This window comes from Hyperoodon ampullatus (assembly GCF_949752795.1).
Source record: "Hyperoodon ampullatus genome assembly, chromosome: 3".
NCBI lineage: Eukaryota > Metazoa > Chordata > Mammalia > Artiodactyla > Ziphiidae > Hyperoodon > Hyperoodon ampullatus.
Window position 1 is genome coordinate 24,227,456 of NC_136916.1, and position 19,305 is coordinate 24,246,760.

The window sequence follows — 19,305 nt, forward strand, 5'->3', positions numbered from 1 at the left end:
CCCCAGTCTTAAGATGCCAAATTGAATGCTTTTTCTTTATAACCAGATCCACCCTTTATTGCTGTTTTCTCTCACTGGTACCTTTGTAAAAGCCATCCTTCTCAGTAATTTGGGGGCTTTTTGGTGGCCTTATGCAGGACTGAGGGATGTCAATGGACCATGACTTACCCATGACTGGAATGATCTATGTGTGAAAGCATTTGGGGAATTTCAGTTCTAGAGAATAATATTCCAAGTGTTTGCCATTATAACAAAGCCACAGCTTTAATTACTGAGCTCCCTTACCATTTGGGGAGACTGTATATTTATATGTACCATATATGTAGTAAAGTATATTTATTTTTGTAATTAAAGTGAATTAAAATTGAGAGATGCTGGTGGTTTCGGTAGTGATGATTTTATGGTTTCTTTTTGAAGTAACTTGTTACGTGTCTTACGTGTCAACACCTGGTCTGGGAATCATGCTGTCGGATGTTTTCCAACACCATTCTTTGCTTTATTAATGTATGAAAGTGTATGCTCTTTTAAAAAGTTTGTTGTTTTTCACTTGAATTTTGAGAGTATGTAGGATTTATTATACATGTTGAGAAGTGAGTTTAGATGTTTTCTTGTAGGTATGTTTCCCACAAAATTATTACATTGTTTAGATTTCTGCTTATAGTTACAACGTGTTGCTTGATCCCCAAAAGAGAGTACCCACTCATTCCCCAGTGGGAAGCAGCTGATGAAACAAGACACCTGGGTGGTAGAGGAGATGTGCAGACAGCAGACATCCCTACTCACATTATTTTGACTCCTTTCCTATTAAAAAAATCTATCCCAAACTTTATATACAAATAGTCTAAGCTAGAATGGATCGAAATGTTTTAGTGTTGTCTTTGAGCATGTGCTTTCTTGGTAAGCAAAGGACAGAATCTTGGAGATTTTATCCCATTCGCTGAAACCCAGCAAACAACAATTCAATATTATAGTCTCTCTGAACTGGGGTCAAACAAGTAAATAAATCAAGCAGGCAAAAATGCATATAGGTTACCAACCATGACTTGCTATTTTTAAATCATTTCCTTAATCTCCTTGGCATGTAACACCCAGGATTAGTCACAGAATCAGCAGGGGGATCTTTGTAGACAAGTGAAGCCTATCCATTTCTGTTGTAAAATGTGTGAGCAAAAGCTAAAGTAAGTCACTTATTTTTGCACTTCGTCTCTGCTCTTTGGCCATCTTAATAGACACACAAACTTCACACAATTTAAGAAGTAAAGGTGTGGGGGTTTTTTGAGGGGTTTTTTTTGGCTGCATTGGGTCTTCGTTGTGGTGCGCGGGCTTCTCATTGAAGTGGCTTCTCTTATTGCGGAGCATGGCATGTGGGCTTCAGTAGTTGTGGCGCATGGGCTTAGTTGGTCTGTGGCATGTGGGATCTGCCCGGACAAGGGCTCGAACCCATGTCCCCTTCATTGGCAGGCGGATTCTTAACCACTGCGCCACCAGGGAAGCCCGTAAACGTGTTTTTTTAATGATTATCAAGACCCACATTGGTGAACCCTAATTGGTATTCTCTTTTCCTCAGACACTGACTCATGCGACCTAATCCTTTCTGTCATCTCTTTCGGACATACCAACAGAAATGTCTGAAAGGGGACAGAAAATAATAAACATACTCATGGATGTCCCGCCTCAGTTGAGCAGATGCTACCATTTTGCCGTTTTTGATTCAGAGTTTTAAAAAATGAAACAGAGCATCATAGATACAATTGAAGACCGGGTCAACCTTGACTCTTCTATTTCAAGAGATTTCAAGATCTCCATCAGGGAGGTCTTGAAAATGAACATCAGCTGAGAATGTGGAGGGTGCTGGTGGATTCCAAAGTGGGGGTGGTAGCTCTTTAAAAAATGACATGGACAAAAGGAAATGCTTTAATCAATTACCAGGGTTTTTATCTTGCTCCCTATAAGCAAACTCATGAAACAAATGAGGAGGTTGTTGAGAACACTTGCTCAGGAATAGACCTAGCACTCCTGCACCTGAGGACTGTGTGGTCCTGCTGCCTCACCTGTGCGGTGGGCACCTTCATCCTACTTATCACTCAGGGTGGCTGTGAGGCTCAATGAAGGAGATGCTGTCATGGGCTAAGCCTGAGTAAGTGTCCGAGGGACTCAGTGAAAGCCTCGGGCTTGAGAGGAGAGAGATCACCTTTCAGTAAGGAGATCAGTGCCCTGGAAAGGTGCCCAGTAGGGCTTTCATGAGATTTTCTGAGAAAGGGTTAAGAACCTGCTCTTATTATAATGTGGTTTCTGTCGTGTTGTCTCTCGTTCCTGTATCTCGGTCCTGCTCTTTGCTGATCTTTGAAGATGATTGTGTCATATTTCCTTTCAAAGAGACGTTGAACTAGAAGCTAAAGAAGCTTCCTGTGAACCCCAGGTGCTCCAGCACCTCAAGGATGTGTACGTTCTCTGAGTTGCGGAAGATCTCCCTGGAGCTCCGTGATCTTCCGTCATGAGGGGTGGCTTTCTTCCCTCATTCTCCACGTCTCCCTCCACCCTTGCCTTTACCCACTGCGTCACTCTTCCCACGCCGTGTGTCTGTCACTCTCTTAGCTGCCGGAGCAGGTGAAAGCAGAGCACATGCCTGTTGCATCCTCGTCTTACCAGCAACTAAGCAGAGTCCAGCAAGCTGGAGACTTACAGTGAATTGTTATGAAATGGATGCATTTCCTTGCTTTAGAAAGTGTTACCACTTTCTAGGACTTCAGGGTCTATTTCTAAACACTTTTTTTAAACTGAAGATTTAATATGCATGCATTCTTTAAAATTCTGATAAAAAGTAGAAAAGTTTCCTATCCTGAAAAAAATACCTTTTGGTGTATATTCTTTCAGATTTCTGTTTCCTTGACTATGTAACTTTGTATTTCTATGTAATTATTTTAGACAGCCTTTACAGTGGTGGATTTGTATCATTGTTTTTCATTTTGTCATTCAGGTAGATGTCAAACATGATATTCTTTGGCTATTTTTATCTTTTATTAAGATTGTACTTTTTTTTCATGTAAACCTAGCACAGAGCAGGACCTTTGACTCCAGTGGTCTCTTTTTTTTTGAGAGAGAGAGAAATCTTTTTTAAAGCCCTGTCCTGCCCTCCATCCCACGTCACTGGCAAGGGGCGTGAGACCGCCATGATTGTCTCAGGGTTGTCATGATTCACTTCCTGGTGCTGAGGAGAGACCTAACTTCCTCTAGGAACTGGATACAGTCAGGATTCTGTTAGCAAAGGAGAAGCAGGAGGATGGCTGAGGGGAGGTCGTCATGCTGTATTCCTGGATTGGTTGACCGGTGCTTTGATTATCTTTTAAGATAGAGTGAAGATGCTATGCTTTCAAAATTTTTGTATTATTAAAATAATTCATGAACATTAGTGAAAACTTGGAAAATACAAGGAGGTAGAAGAAAAAGGTATCCAGGAGTCCCACCACACAGATAATTATTTTGATACTTCCTTGTAAGTTTTTCTTACAATTCTTCAGGTCTTTTCTTTTGCATATTTTAATGTAAGTTTGATAATTCTGTGTATGCTTGTAGCAGTCTTTTCATCTAAACTTACAGTAATCATTTTTTCATGACTTTTTTTAGTAAACTAGGTGCAATTTTCATGCCTGCATGACTTTCCATTGACTTGGCTAAGTTTCACATTATTTTCTACTTTTGGATATAAAGATTTTTTTAATCAGAACTATTAGTAATAATGCCATTGTATCTTAATGTACCACATTTTATCCGTTTTTGGGGTTGTTTTTATGGGTTACATTTCCAGAAGTGCAATTGCTGTGTCAAAGTTCATGGATGTTTTTACTGCCAAATTGTTTTGCAGAAGAATTGTCCAATTGCACTGCCAATAGTAATGTTTGCAAGTGGAGCTGTTTTATGTCAATTAATTTGTATCATAAGGAAAAATGGGTCATTGACCTGTTTCCTTTTGGACCTGTAATAGTTGGAACTTCATGCAGAATAAACACTAATTAAAGCTTAAATAACCCTAGTGGTGGAAGTTCAACAGTCTGATAGCAGCTTGTTGCAAATTTTAATAGCCCAAGGGGTTTTGATTTCCTTTTATTTTCTTTTCCCCTCTGGTATTTTCCTCCCTCCTGGGTTTAAAACATGCTTTCCTGGCTGTGGTTAAGCCTTAGTACTTCTTGTTCTGTCTTTGTTGATTAATGAGCATAATTGACCCCTGTTGTCTCTATTATATGAGCCACAGCAATTTGTTTTTATGTAACAGTTATTTTCTGAGCTGTCACAAAAATGCCTTACAAAGCGAGCTCATTATCAGCCTGAAGGAGAAGAATTTTAAGTGATGAAGCGAATAAAGGTCCCTAAGAGAAGGAGGAGGCAGAGAAGTTGAAGCTGTTCCAATATTCAAGGAAAGGAGAGCGTTCTGGGGACAGAACCTATATTTAGTTGCTTAGGTACCCAGCAAGAGTTGGATATCTCCTGAAATTATTAGATTAAAAGTGGCTCCCCATAGAGAATCTTGGAGACTGGATGTAGAAAGATTGAATATAGGTCCAAGAAACCGTGAGCCTGGCATTTATGGAGTGGGTTGAAAATCCATTGGAAGTTGGTGGTTATGAACGTGATAGAAAATCCAGCTAAATGTCTATCTGTATAGGGTGTAGAGGTGACCCCTAAGTTGGAAAGTTTTATCTGAACAGATACTGACCATACAGAATACCTAAATTTGATGTTATTTCAGAAAATGGTTTGCTGTTCATTTGTATGGGGTTTTTTTTTCCTATTTCCCCCCTTCCCCTATGATCTTGATAAGATTTTCCTTTGCTCACAAACTAACTCAGGAAGTAGCAGAGGTCCAGGGAAGAGATATGTAACAGAACGAGGCCTTGACCTTAACAAAGCCTGTTAGCCGTGGGCCTAAACAACCAGGGTCCTTCTGTTGCAGGATTCAGCTCGTTTCCAGCTGTTCACTTGAGAGCTCTTCTAGGGAATGTCTTGTTATATATCCTCTCTTCATCCAACCTGTCACACTTTTCCCCTAGGAGAAGAGAAGGGAATTAACCGCAGAGGGAAGGGAAATCATCCTAAATAGCAATGGTAATTAATAATAGTGGCTCTGAATCATGAAATGCAGAAGCTTGAGGAGAGTTTGAAGCTCTTTTCTTTCTTTGGTGGATTCGTAGATAGGGAAAGCCAGGTACAGAAGACTTAATTTATTTCGACCTTGGTTCATCCAAGTCCTGGTAGAACTGGGTCCTTCATCTAGTTCTCCTTTCTGGTCCAGTATTTTCATACAGTGAGGTGACTTCTCACCAGTTTGAGGTGTCTTTCAGTGAATTCTTCTATTCTTATATATTAACGCAAGGATTTGCTCCAAAACAGTTACAGAGAAAGTACTCGAAGTGGATGATTACATTAATTGTAAAGAAACTCGCAGTGCCTTGATTAACACACATTTGCTCTGTTTGCAAATGTTCAGGAGAAAGTTGGTTTGGTTGCTTCCAGAGACCTCTGGTGCCAGAGCCCTCTGGCTGGAGGGACAGTTCTGGACAGAAGGTCTGGGGGGAAGGGAATGTGGAAGAATGTGCAGAACTTCTTCAAAACCAGCTAGAGAGATTACACAGCATCTCAGGACTCTGAGACGTCTTATCTCCTCGTTGGAAAGTAGTGAGGAGCTGTCACTCTTTACAGGGACGTCTCAGGAGCAAGTTGGGGGGGGGTGTGCTCTGTCACTGATGGTCGGCAGGGGAGGGGGAGCGGGGAGGGTCAGTCCCTGGGCCAGGAAGACAACTGCCTTCTTGGTTAACCTCCACCCCCATCTTTTAAAGAATTGAGTAAATTGAGCTTACTTAATGAAAAGCATACTATTTTGTACAGGTGGAGGTAGGAAGCAAACAGTATCTTGAATTTCTTCAATATGGAATTTCTATAGTCTTTCTTCAAGTGTGGATTTAGTAACACAATTCCCCATGTTAAGTGAATCTGCAGGTGTAGAATTCATGATGATACAGGGCAAAGAAATCAGGGGCTTGGCTTAAAAATATACTTAAGAAATCCCTTATAGATTTATTTTACATATACTTAAGCCAGTGAAGAGAGAACTGTAAGTGATGATTATAGGGACATTTTGCACAGTTTCAGGTAATCCTGATTGGTACCGTATTTTTTGGTTCCATTCCCTTCCTTTGTTCACAGGAAATGCAAATGACACATTAAGAGGTATTTTCCTACCGTGGTTCAGCCATACACTCAACTCCTTTCTTGTTTTATGTTTTAAACTTCTCCCATGTCTTGTCTTGGCGGTCACGATAGATCGATATATATTGTATAATTATGGACCTCTTCCCCCAACCCCAAATGAAATGAATAAAGAAAGAAAGAAAAAAACCATGTTAAAGTTAGTACATATGAATAGTTGGTTCTCAAACTCCCCCAATATCTCAAATTTGCCCCCCAAACTTCATCCGGAGAGGCGCACCTTCCCCAGTTCTCATTTTCCATCCTCCTCTGTGATTCAGTTCTACGGCAAGGTTTATTCCTCCCTGACTTCCATGTCTTTGGAGGATTTCCCGCTAGAATCTCAACTCCTTTTTTGCCATTTGTCTTACCTTCAGTTACTCTTTAAAAAGTATTCTCCTCTAGTGTTGTTTTCCAATAAAATCTCACGGTTTCCACGAAGATGTCGAGATGTAAGTTCACCTGAACTCAGAATTGATATGAAGGCACGTGTTGTGTATTTCTGCCAAATGCCTTGTGCAGCTGTGCTCTGTGGGATGCTCTGTCTCATCTGTTCTCCCCCAGAGCAAATCTATGCCCCGGCATGCATTGACGGGGGTGAATTCCCCCCATCTTCACCTCGTTTCGAGCACCAAATTATGATAATGATGGTACACCCTACCTATATTTAGTACTTTACACTGTCTGCAATATTTCATTGAACTCTCATAAAATCCAATATGTTGTCACACATGAGAAAGGGCTTCACCTTTTGGGGAGGGGGCCTATACTTGCCGCCCTTATTACTTTAAATTCCCGACACACCCTGGTGCTGTTCATTGGTCTGAGATGCAGCTTGGTTAATGTGTTTTATATGCATTTTCTCACGCACAGGTTACTCTGGCCAGGACTTCGACTGGGCAGATTATCACAAGCAGCATGGGACAGAAGAAGCGCCTCCCTTCTGCTTCAGAAACGTAAGAAGCCTGGTTCTTGCTACGCCTTTACTCATAAATGTTGTCCACCTTGAGTTGTATAAGTTGCTTTTTATTTATTGAACAAGATGAGGTTAGAGTGCTACCCTGTACCATGGGATCCTAAGTCTTTGGTCAGTTTTGAAAAGTCCTCCTTCCCGTTTTTGTGTCAGTTAGGGCGACGCTGGGCTGTAGTGACAGATTAACTACTAAACATGTTGTAAGTTTCTCTCTCACCTATGGACGGTCCAGGTTGTTCCTGATTAGCAGGTGGTTCTTCTCCTTGCACTGAGCCTTGGTCTAGGTCTGTACTTGGCTTCGTCATCTGAATCTAGTGAGCAGATAGGAAAAGAGAACCAGGAGACGATAACCCTAGTTCTAGACACCGTAGCTTGATATTGACACATATTACATCTTACTCTGTCACCTTCTGTCGTTGAGAACTAGTCACTCGGCTACACCACGCCATGAGTGAGACCAGGCAGTGTGCCCTGGCTGGGCGGTCCCCCCACCTTGAGCCTGTACACTGGCAGGAGGAGGACGGAGTTTGGTGGACCGCCAGCCACCAGGGCCACCATTAGCTGTGCACTTGCTATGGAGTGTGATATTGATAAGTTCATTGAATGGGAGATTCTCTGCTCCTGAGGTATATTCTTAACATATGTTCCTAAAGTTTTTATTGGATTAAAGTAATAAGATGCTAACCCAACAGTTTTCTGCTGTGCTTACTTTAAGCCACCTCCTTCTTCAAATACAGCTTATCGGCACAGAGACACATAAAATAACTCCGTGTGTGTGTGTGTGTGTGCGTGTGTGTGTGCGCCAACGTGTGTGTACTTGCTTATTTATAGGAGTTTGTTGTATAAAATAGTTTACAAATTATTCATGTAAACTTCATCAACCGTAGGAACTAAAAAGGGATGTGAATTATCATCTTCATTTTGAGAGTGAGGCAGAGATGTATAGCCTCGTGTGTTTAACATGCATTTAGTTATGAGACTTAATTTTTTATGCTAAGAAAAAAGATGCAGTCCTCCAGTTAGAGACTCCAGATACTACAGTGCAATGTGCTCCCACACCAAACAATGGTTTTCTGGGCACGTGCGCCTAGAGCTGTTGATTCATTGCTGCCCCACCGATAATTTTTACTCCAGGGATTCAGTTGGCAATGCTTTCTGATGGGAAGAGCTGGCTTCATAGAGAGAAGCTCAACACTGAGCATAAATTATAATCAGATTTTGGAGAATTAAGTAGGTTGATGACGAGGTCAGCTTGTGCTCATAAATATGGAAACACGTCAGTGGCAGGGTTGGAAATCAGGGCTCCTTACATGATTGAATGAACTTCTACCGGATGACATTGCCTTTCACAAAGGTAGCTTTTCTGAAGCATTGAAAGAGCTGTATGAAGGGTGTGAGGTGGTGTGGAGACAGCTGTGCGACCTGCCACCATGGGAACAGCAGCTGGTTAGCTCTTAAGGCATATTAAGTCCAGTGGAGTCTTACTACACTTCTAACTGTGTTGACATCACTTGTCATGGAATCTGCTGCCCTCGTTGCCTTTTATTTGCGATTGTCGAACTCCTCATTGCATCCTCAAACCCCTTTGATGTTGTGCTTTCTTCCAGACGGGAGGTCGTCCTTCCTTAACTGTTTAGCCTTGGGAAGAAACTCCTCACATCTCCCCCTTGTTCTGGATTTAGGGAGTTATTTCTTCTGTGACAACGTGGTTCCCCCAAGGTGTCTTTTTATCTGTCTTCTGCTCCCATCAGCCAGCCATTGTCCACATGGATCTTTATAGTGGAGCCAGGAGCCGTATCCCCAGGTGGCCTCTGAGCTTTCAGGATTCAGCTACCAAGATGAAATCTGTATTAATGAAAATGCTGGCGTATTCATTAGGAATGCACTTGTTACAAAGATGCCCCCCTTTGTTTCTTGCTGTCCGTTTATTTAATCGACAGGATTGTTATCTGCCTGGTGGCACGTGCATTGCATTACTGGTACTTCGCTGGGTGATGTTAACAGGCTACAAGTGCTCTTTAATGGAATGCTTATCATGAATCATTTTTTAATCACACATCTCGTGTGTACCAGAGGAGGGGTAGTGTGGAAGTGGATGCATGGGAGACGTTTCCCTGGGGATGTTTAACAATCCCAGGCTGTTCTGAGATGGATTGACACAGGCAAATGCTTAGTAAAATAAACTCAAAGGTAACAGTTTTGCTATTGATCCTTTATAAAATACTCTCAGGCAGTGAGCTGAAATGAAAATAGGTTACACGGTTGTAGCTTTCCCTTATTAAGTAGGATAAAATGCATTTTAACTTACTTAGAGGCTTTTCAGGCAGTGTATCGAGTCATGTCATCAAAAAGAAACTCAATACCTAATATGCATGACTGAGGCCAGACGACTTGCAGAAAAACAGCCAACCTAGAATTCCTTTGATTTCGATTTCTGAAGAAACGTAAAGGAAAGGAGCATATTGGTTTCTCAACATACATTGGATAATTTTGTTCTGGTAACATAAAAATATAATTGCATTTTCAGCTTAACTTTTATAAAAAGACATGGAAATATGAATTACCTTGGTTTCTTTCCATGAGTCATATAAAAGATGTAATCTCTCTTAGTTACAGGAACCTGTTTATCTCAGTTTATGTATTTCAAAGTAGATACATTTATATAGTATTGCAATGTCTGATAAAAAATGTATAGTAGTGGGTAATTTTGGAAAATTTCGTATTTATTTTTAAAGTGTTTAGAGGGAGTTTTGCTTCTAGTACTGGCTGAGTAAGCTCATACTGAATTGATCCCCCTGCAGATAGCAACTATAAATTCTGGGCAGAATACCAAAACTAGTACCTGAGAGACATGGAAAATGAACAAAAGCAGAAGGATTCTAGAGGGGAACAGATGCTTGGAAGAAAGTAGTAGCAGGAGTGGTCACCCATTTTTTACAGACTTTTGGCTTAAGGTCAGCCACAGTTGACAACATAGGGGATAATGAAAACAATGATATAAAATTCAAGGTCTTTCTGGTCTGATGAACCAGTTAACAGAATTTGGGCAACCACAGCTACTAGAAAGTGAGGGAAGACTCAGACAGGGGAGAGGCAGGAGGGGAGACCACAAATCCAGTGTATAAACTCTGCCTAAATCTTTAACTGATCCCTGTACCATGTATGTGCCAGGAAAACTCCAAGAAGCCTTGCTAAGGATGAAAGAACTGAACTCTGAGATTTGAGCTGCTTCTCAAGAGACAGAGTGTGTAGTTTGTGTCCAGCCAAGTTAATTGCTTGCTAAAACAGAAAAATCAACACTCTTGGGAGGAATATAACACAATCCAGAGTCTCTGTGATATATATTTAAAACATCCAGGTTTCAATCCAGAGTTGCTCAATGCATGAAGAAATAGGAAAATCAGACTCATTCTCAGTAGAAAAGATAAATCAACACAGACCAAATCCAACATGACCCAGATGTTGAAATTAGCAGACAAGTATTTTAAAGCCCCTATTACAACTAAGCTCCGTGGAGTAAAGCGGTGGTTCTCAAAGTGTAGTCTTTGCACCAGCAGCTTCAGCATCTCCTGGGAACTTGTTGGAAATTCAGATTTGCTGACCTCACCTCAGATCAACTGAATCACAGACTTTGGGGTGAGCCTTAGCGGGCTATGTTTTTAAAAAGCTCTCTAGATAATTCTGATACACTCTAAAGTTTCAAACCATTGATGTAAAGGAAAGTATTCTTGTAATGAATAAAAAGATAGGAAGTGCCAGAACAGAAGTAGAGATGATAAAAAAGAGAAATTTTAGAACTGAAAAAATACAATATCCAAGATAAGCAAATTCATGGGAAGGGCTTAATAGCAGAATAGAGATGACAGAGCAAAGAGTTCATGACCTTGAAAATAGAAATTATACTATCTGAAGAACAGAGAGGAAAAAAATGATTGGAAGGAAGGGAGGGAAAGATGAATAGAATCCAGGGATCTGAGCAACCATATCATGTGTACTTGGTGACGCAGAAGATGTGGCCACAGAGATTGTGGAAGAAAAAAATAGATGAAGAAACTCCAAATTTACCAGAGTAGCTGAAAGATCTAAATTAATGGGTTCAGGAAGCTCAGTGCATAAGCAACACAAATACAAAGAAACACAACCTAGTCAAATTGCTGATAACCAAACAGAAAGAGGAAAATCTTCAAAGCATCAAGAGAAAAATGATACATTCCTTATACAGGAACAGCAATTTAAATGACAACAAACATCTCATCAGAAACAGTGGAGACTAAGAGATGGTGAATTAATGTCTTTAGAATGCTAAAAGAAGAAAACTGTAATTCTATATCCAGCAAAAATATACTTACGGAATGAAGATAAAAAGACATTTCATCCAAGAAGATTGTACAAGTGACAGACACTTGAAAAAGTGCTGAACCTCCTTGGTTACAGAGAAAATGCAAGTTAAAAGCACAATGAGGGCTTCCCTGGTGGCGCAGTGGTTGAGAGTCCACCTGCCGATGCAGCCGGTCCAGGAAGATCCCACATGCCGCGGAGCGGCTGGGCCCGTGAGCCATGGCCGCTGAGCCTGCGCGTCCAGAGCCTGTGCTCCACAACGGGAGAGGCCACAACAGTGAGAGGCCCGCATACCGCAAAAAAAAAAAAAAAAAGCACAATGAGATACCACTAGACCTACCTATTAGAAAGGCTAAAATTTGAAAAACTGGCAATACCACGTGCTGGTGAGGATGTTTAGCAACTGCAACTCCGTACACTGCTGGTGGGGGTGCAAAATGGCATATTGGAAAATAATTTGGCAGTTTATTAGAAATGTGCATTTACCATATGGTCCAGCAATCCTTCCGTTTCTAGAGAAATGAGAACTTAGTGTTAGAGGCTGAATTTTGTCCCCCCAAAATTCATGTGTTACGGCACTAATTCTCTGTATCTCAAAATGTGACTGTACTTAGAGTGTTTAGAAAAGTAATTAAGGTAAAATGAGGTCACATGGGTAGGCCTTTCTCCAATATGACTGGTGTCCCTATAAGAAAAGGAGATTAGGACATAGGCCACATACAAGGAGGAGAGATCATGTAAAGACACAGGGAGAAGATGGCCGTCTTCAAGCCAAGGAGAGAGGCCTCAGAAGAAATTAACCCTGCTCACAGCTTGATCTTGGATTTGCAGCCTCCAGGACCATGAGACAATAAATTTCTGTTGTTCAAGTTGCCTGGCCCATGGTATTGGCTGTGGCAGCCTGAGCAGCTTAATATACTTATGCTCACACAAAAACTTGTCTTTGAATGTCCATAGTGGCTTTATTCACAGTTACCAAGACCTGGAAACAACTCAGCTGTCCTTCAGCTGGTAAATGGATAGATAAATCATGGTGCATCTGTAGAAACCACTCAGCAGTAAAGTAGAATGAGGTACCCATCCGTGTGATAGCCTGACTGACTCTAAGATGCGCTTAGCTTAGTGAAAAAAGCCAGACTGACAAGGCTAAGTAAGGTAGGATTCCACTTAGATGGTATTATAGAAAAAGTGGAATTACAGGAACAGAAAGGAGATCAGTGTTCCAGGAATTGGGGGTCTAGGAGGGATTGATCACCGAAGGGCCAGTGCAAGGGCATTTTGGAGGTGACAGCACACTCTGTGTCTTGATGGTGGTTATGGCTACATGATTGTGTGCATTCATCTGACAGCCCTGCTTTCCTAGAACAGCACACCAAAAAGTGAATTTCCCTCTATGTGAGTTTTTAAAAATGAATTTTAAAAGTAAATAAAAATAGGGCTTCCCTGGTGGCGCAGTGGTTGAGAGTCCGCCAGCCGATGCAGGGGACGCGGGTTCGTGCCCCGGTCCGGGAAGATCCCACATGCCACAGAGCGGCTAGGCCCGTGAGCCATGACCACTGAGCCTGCGCGTCCGGAGCCTGTGCTGCGCAACGGGAGAGGCCACAACAGTGAGAGGCCCGCGTACCGCAAAAAAAACAAAACAAAAACAACAACAACAAAAAAGTAAATAAAAATAAACAGAGAACAAAGGGAAAATGGAGACCATTTCAGATAAAAGAAAACTGGGAATTCATCACCAGTGGACCTTGCACCAAAAGAAAAGCTAGAGGACAGACATCCTGCTGAAGGAGATGACCCCAGGTGGAGGTCGCCGTCTCCTTTCACCCTCAGATACGCCCAGGAGGACGTGAGTGAGGAGCACAGGGACGTGGGAGGAGTGATCGGTACTGCAGTGATTCCGAGGTTGGAAGGACGCACATGGAACTGGGAAGCCAGAGTGGACTCACCCTCACACTCATTCAGCAGATATTGTTAGGCACCTGCCATGTGCCCAGCGTAGTTCTCATTTCTGGGAAACAAGCGAAGGGTGTGTGGTTCTTTCCTCGTGGATGGTGGGGGAAAGACTAAGCAGGTGCACTCGCCTGTCTGTCTTATCAATAAATCTGTGTGCGTGCGCGTGCGCGTGTGCACATCTCTGCCGTGCTTGCTGGCCACTCTCTCGCTGCGTGTTATCTGGCTGTGGTATCTGCTGGCTCAGTGTCAGTTCTGTTTCTCTTTCAGACGTCATTCAGCCGGGGCTTCACACAGAACATGAAACTTGAAGCTGTGAACCCCAGGAATCCGGGAGAACTCTGCGTGGCCTCTGTCACTGCTGTGAAGGGGAGGCTGATGTGGCTTCACCTGGAAGGTACTCACACTTCATAATCGTTCTGAATTCAGGGTCCACCTGGAGAGGGCAGGGTGCAGATGACGTCAGCACTGCTCAGAAGTGCCCCTTTTGCTTTCCTTTTATTTCAACTGTCTTAAATTATTCAGCGTTCTTAAATAAGTGAGACTAATCAAATATGAACTTGTTCAGAGGCTCTCATCTTAACTAATAATTTCATGAAATGAGACTCTGGTGCAATAATTATGTTTGCAGCACAGTGGTCTTTGTACATCTCTGATTATAAAATCTAATGTCACAATTAAATTAATATGAGTCACTAAAACTTGGTATTTGAGGTCTTGGTTATTAAGAGGATAAAATTATATGTTTGCATTTTACTGTGAATCATACCCTTTACTTTGGTTTCTTTCTTAGATGTTTAATTTATCCTTAAAGTAGTAACTGGACATGACTTTCTCCCCAAATGTATAATAAACAGAATTTAGACTTGTTTGTTTAATGATGTTTAAACTGTTCTTCATAGCTGCATTTTATTTCTAATTGTCCAGATAATTCACAGAGCCATGCACTTTGTAAGCAGGACCTTGATCAGATTGTGGGCTTAGATAGGAGACTGTCTTTTTCAGATGTTATATTTTCAGGGAGGAAGAATTAAAATGAATTTGCTCTCTAAGATTGTGTCATCTTTCTGTGATTTAAAATTCTGTGGATCTTTTGTTTGTTTGTTAGTTGTTTGATTGTTTTTCAGTTTGACAGCACTTGGTAGTTATTTCAAATGAATATGGAAAAAGAATAAGATGCTGTAGATGACTAATGAAGTGATGTTAGCTTTCCTAGTCCAGATTTTAAATTTTATGACATGGTCAACCACCATTGGAATAGAAAGCTTGGAAGGTCATAGAATTGGTGCCAGTATCTTTATCCTCTTTCGTCAGTAAACAAGTCTAAAAAAGCACTGAAGGTTCTTTGATAGGCCTACCGTCTAATAAATATTATAGTCTAAGAGATAGGGAGGGGCAGAGAACAGTGATTTTAGCTGAAGGTCCAGTGTGTTGTTAATTCCCAGAAAATAGTTTAAAACATAACTATGGTTTAGGATTTCAAAATCAATCTGAAATAAAAGGAAATCCTCAAAAAGTTGGTAGCTTAGTAGGTTTTCGAGTAGAATGGCCTCGAGTTGGAATTAGCCAAAATGTAGACACACGTGTCATGGTGATATTTCTGTAGCTACTGCAGTAGGACATGAACTTACTTTCATTACTGCATATAAAGTTGAGTCAACTGCTCTTGGAAAAACAAGATCCCTTCGGTGATTTGGAATCCCTAAATTGAACTTGCTACCTAATACTGTGCTAAGCCTAATATTATGAGAGATTAGAGTCTTGTTTACATGATTAATTTGAAAACAAAAGTGGTAAAGTTCAAGGCCCATGTTTCATCACTATTATTTAGCACATGACGGTTAAAATTCTCTGGCAGTCATAATTTATTTAGCAGTTTGTACTTCCAAAGTGCTTTGAGCTGTTAATTACCTAACAGAGAGAGCAGTAAGAGTGTCCTGATTTTTATAGATGGAGAAAGTAGCTAAGCCATTAACATGTGCCTGAGGTTCGGTTTCATTGCTCTTGACATCTTTGTTGCTTAATTCAACATACCCTACAACTTCCCAATTCTTAAAAAGAATGATGAGCAATGTCTAGTGTATATTTAACATTTTTGACAGTCTTGCTTTTTCTTTGGTTATAAACTTCTGGTTTTATAGCAGAGAAATGTAAATCAGCTCATGTCAGCTCTTTTTCTTATTCTCCCGAGTGCTTTCACTGGGAGTAATGAAAATGAGTTAACATTAGGAAGCAGGTCAGGAAATGGATTGTCCATTTTCCCAGACCTTACGTATTAAAAAATTCAAAAAAAACCAATCTGTTGAATATTGTTTACCTGATGCTATTGGTCAACATTATGCATTTAACTCATCAATTAAAGTTAAAATTCATTCAGTCTGCTGATCTTTCTTGAATTTGGGGTTTTGGGGGGAGTTTTGTTTTGATGTTTGGCCCTTCCTGGACACTGACCTTTTAAAGTGACAGCAAGCTTAATGGCACTTACTTCTCATTTTATCTCCAAGTTTTATGTATTTAGTGTTTTCTTTCCTTGGTCCTGGGGACAAAATGTTAGAGATTCACTCCAGTCACTTTGGGGCAATTAAATTATTTTTATGATGATGGTGATTCTTATTATAGACCGTTTATATGACAATTTATAATGTACTTCATACGAATTTGTTAGTTATTTTTATGTAATAAATTGATTTGAAATATTTTCAACACATGGCTAATTGACTACGTTTAGTAATTAAAAAGACCATTTTAATTCGGTATTTGACTTCTTTTAAAGTCAGATAGTTCTTTAAGTGCCTCTAAAGGAACTGATGTTGAAGAGGAAACAATAAATCAAATACGTGAGATTAGTGTAATATTATTTTGGGTGCATATTTGGAAAGAATGTCATATCATCTCTACAGTTATGAGCATTTCTTCATATTCTACTAATTACATTCAGTTTTAGTACCTCTCGTATCGTAGCCCCACACACTGGCTCACACCCTGGTACATCTGCATCTCACAATCCAAGTCACGTTACATTCATTGGCGATCATTTTCTTACGGGACAAATAGGGTGCGGGTGTTCTATTCACTCTCAAAGTGCATTCATTCACGAAGAGGATTGACATCTTTGCGTTGCCTTCCTTGGTTTCTCTTGTCTCTGTTATTATTAATACTGTTTTCCTCCCGTTTCAAAGAGATGTGATACGTATTCCCTTTATTCCCCAATATTAGGTATTTCAGCCTTTTAGCTGAGGCAGAAAATTCCTTTTATGTCATAAAAAGTATCACAACCTGCAGGCTTCATTTCCACTGGGTCGTTTAGGTCTTTTATTGTTGCCACTACAGGAATTTTTATAGAGAGCTTAAAACATGAGCAGCAAATCCTGGTTTTGACATTGGGAGGCCTGTTAAAAATGAAAAGAGGAGGGGGTTCTGGAATGGCATTTTTGCACTTTGAACGTGGGGAAGGGATGGTGGCCCTCCCATCATTTGTTTCCTGGGGCTTTCCCTTCCGGTTTGTTAAAAACAAACATACAGAGAACAAAAAAATGAAGATGACCCAGAGGTCATCAGGTCTGTGGAGAAGTACCAAAATGTAAGTTCAGGGAGCTTAACTCAAACCATCAACTTAGGTTATTACTAGCATCTCATGATCTTTACTTTTTGCTGCCCTCGGAAACAAAATTTAGAGAAAATAAAATTTTTCCACAGTCAATACTAGCAAAACATAGTGTATAAATTTCAATCTGTGGGTCTGAGCTGTGTATCACTTTGGATGGTAGCTTTTTGAGGAACCGTATCCTTTCACTGTGAACTTCACATCCCCATTGACAAGGACCGAATGTGCAGGGACGTGGTCCCTGATTTCCGCAGGAGATGACCATCGCGAGCCATGCGTGGGCTCTTAAGTAGACTTTCAGTGTAGGTGTTTAAACACCAGCGACAATTCAAGGACGGATGTGATCTCTCCTTTTCCCTCTTCAGAAACGCATACACTCTGCAACTGTCCAGTGGCATTTCTGATGTATCTGATTCGCTCCCAGCTTCTTGGCTGTGGGGAGGTGATCTCTTGGCACTTTGTACTCTGCTGGTTTCCTCTGCTTGCTTTCAGTGTCATTCACCTTTCAACGTTGGAAGGCAGCAAGCAGCTTGCAGAGACCATGTCCTTGCCTCCTTCACCTGATACCAGCGTCCTAAGCCAGCTTCCAACTCTGTTATTAGGAGTGCTGGCGTAGGGGTGTAAACCTTTCACTTTCGATGCGTCGACTTTCCCATAACCCTCTCTTTTTGCCCTTGTCTTTCCCATGTACTCATTGGTCATCTAGTGTTTCCTTCCCTCATATGGGAAGGTCAGAATTCTGCAACATCCTTTATTTCCCCGGTTCCCATTCAACCTCCTCTTCCTCTGTGACTCAAGCAGCGGTTCTGTGCTGACGTGTCCAGATGCCCAGCGTTCACAGCAAACATGTTCAGAACTCCTGTTTCCAGCTACCTGCAGAGCGTCTCCCTGGGGACGTCTGCATTTCCCAACCGGAGGCCACTGTTGTAACCCCTGTGTTTGCTCTTCTCGACTTTCCCATCTCACCCAGAGGCACCATGATTCTACCCAAGTTAGACACCAAAAAGTCATCCTCTTGTCTGTTTGCTCTCCCACTGCCCCCATGACCAGTAGCGACTCCAGGCCCCCCGCCCCATCTCTGTCCTCTCCCTGCCACACTCTGGTTCCAAGTCTCCATCCCTTCCTCTTAGGATGTCGGTAGTCTCTCAACTACTTTCTCTCCCATCCTCATAGAGCAGTAAGGCTTAGCTCTGTATAATACAGCCCCTGCCTTCTTCTAAGTATTCAATGAGTCTGTATTTCTCACAGAGCAAAGACTCAAATTGTATAACTCAGCATTCAGCCACCCCCTCCCGACATGCACATCTGCTTCCTAGATGTGTGATCTTGAGTACTTTGTGAGTTTAGACTCTCCTTTTTCTTCGTGCAGTTCCATAAAATGTAGGGTAACGGATTCTGCCTTATAGGATGGTTATGGGTGAAGTCCTATTTATAAGGTGCTCGAGTTACGCTGGGCGCATCCTAGGAAGTGGAGGAGGTTGATGAGCAGAAAGAAGGCAGCACCCTTCCATTTCAGCCTCCCCGCCTGGAGCCTGTGCACCAGCAGAGTGGACCCCTAGTGTCTGTAAACATCTGTGCTCTTTGCCTTTTATCACACAGCACAATGTTTGTATGAGAGTTCACGTGCGCTCTGCTTGCTAAAGGCTTGCTGAATAGATACGAGGAATAAATAAAATCGGTGTCCCTTAACGAGAAAGCGATTTAAGATACGAGCAGCCCCTTAAGAACTGCTGTTTGGCTAACCGAGTTCTGAGACAGTGAGATGTTTTTTACTTGTAAGCTAAAATTCAAAAACTCCTTGGTCATTTTTTTTTCCGTGTGTGCTTGGTTCAGTTCCAGTAAACTACCTTCTGCATCATAACACACAGGGGTCCTATGAAAGTGCACATTACTGGGGCTGCTCCAGACCCATGACTTCCGAGTCCTGGGAACAGGGTCTGGGAATCTGCATTTTCATGTCACCCTCCCCGGATGATTCTTTTGCACGGAGAGTTTGTAAAGGCCTCTAGGAGATCAAATGGGCAAAGAAACTCAGGTGACGCAACCTCTTCTGTCTAGGAGACCAGGTGCAGAAAACGTCTCTTTAAGCCTTTTCTGTAATTTGTGATAAAGTCAGGTGGTTAATAGCGTTTTGCAGAGACCTGCAAGAATGAAACAAGGGAAAATGCAAATGTGAAAGTAATTACATTTCAAGCCAGTG

At 41.5% G+C, this 19,305-nt stretch overlaps 1 protein-coding gene across 1 annotated transcript in view; it reads left to right on the forward strand.

The window, feature by feature from the left end:
• Window positions 1-19,305, forward strand: part of SFMBT2 (Scm like with four mbt domains 2) — a gene marked incomplete at both ends in the record, with an annotated part of 182,312 nt that overhangs the window by 121,948 nt on the left and 41,059 nt on the right. Inside the window, 2 exons of the mRNA XM_079700155.1 lie at window positions 7,114-7,196; window positions 13,772-13,898. Coding sequence (XP_079556281.1) covers window positions 7,114-7,196; window positions 13,772-13,898 — 210 coding nt within the window. The remainder of the gene's footprint in view (window positions 1-7,113; window positions 7,197-13,771; window positions 13,899-19,305) is intronic.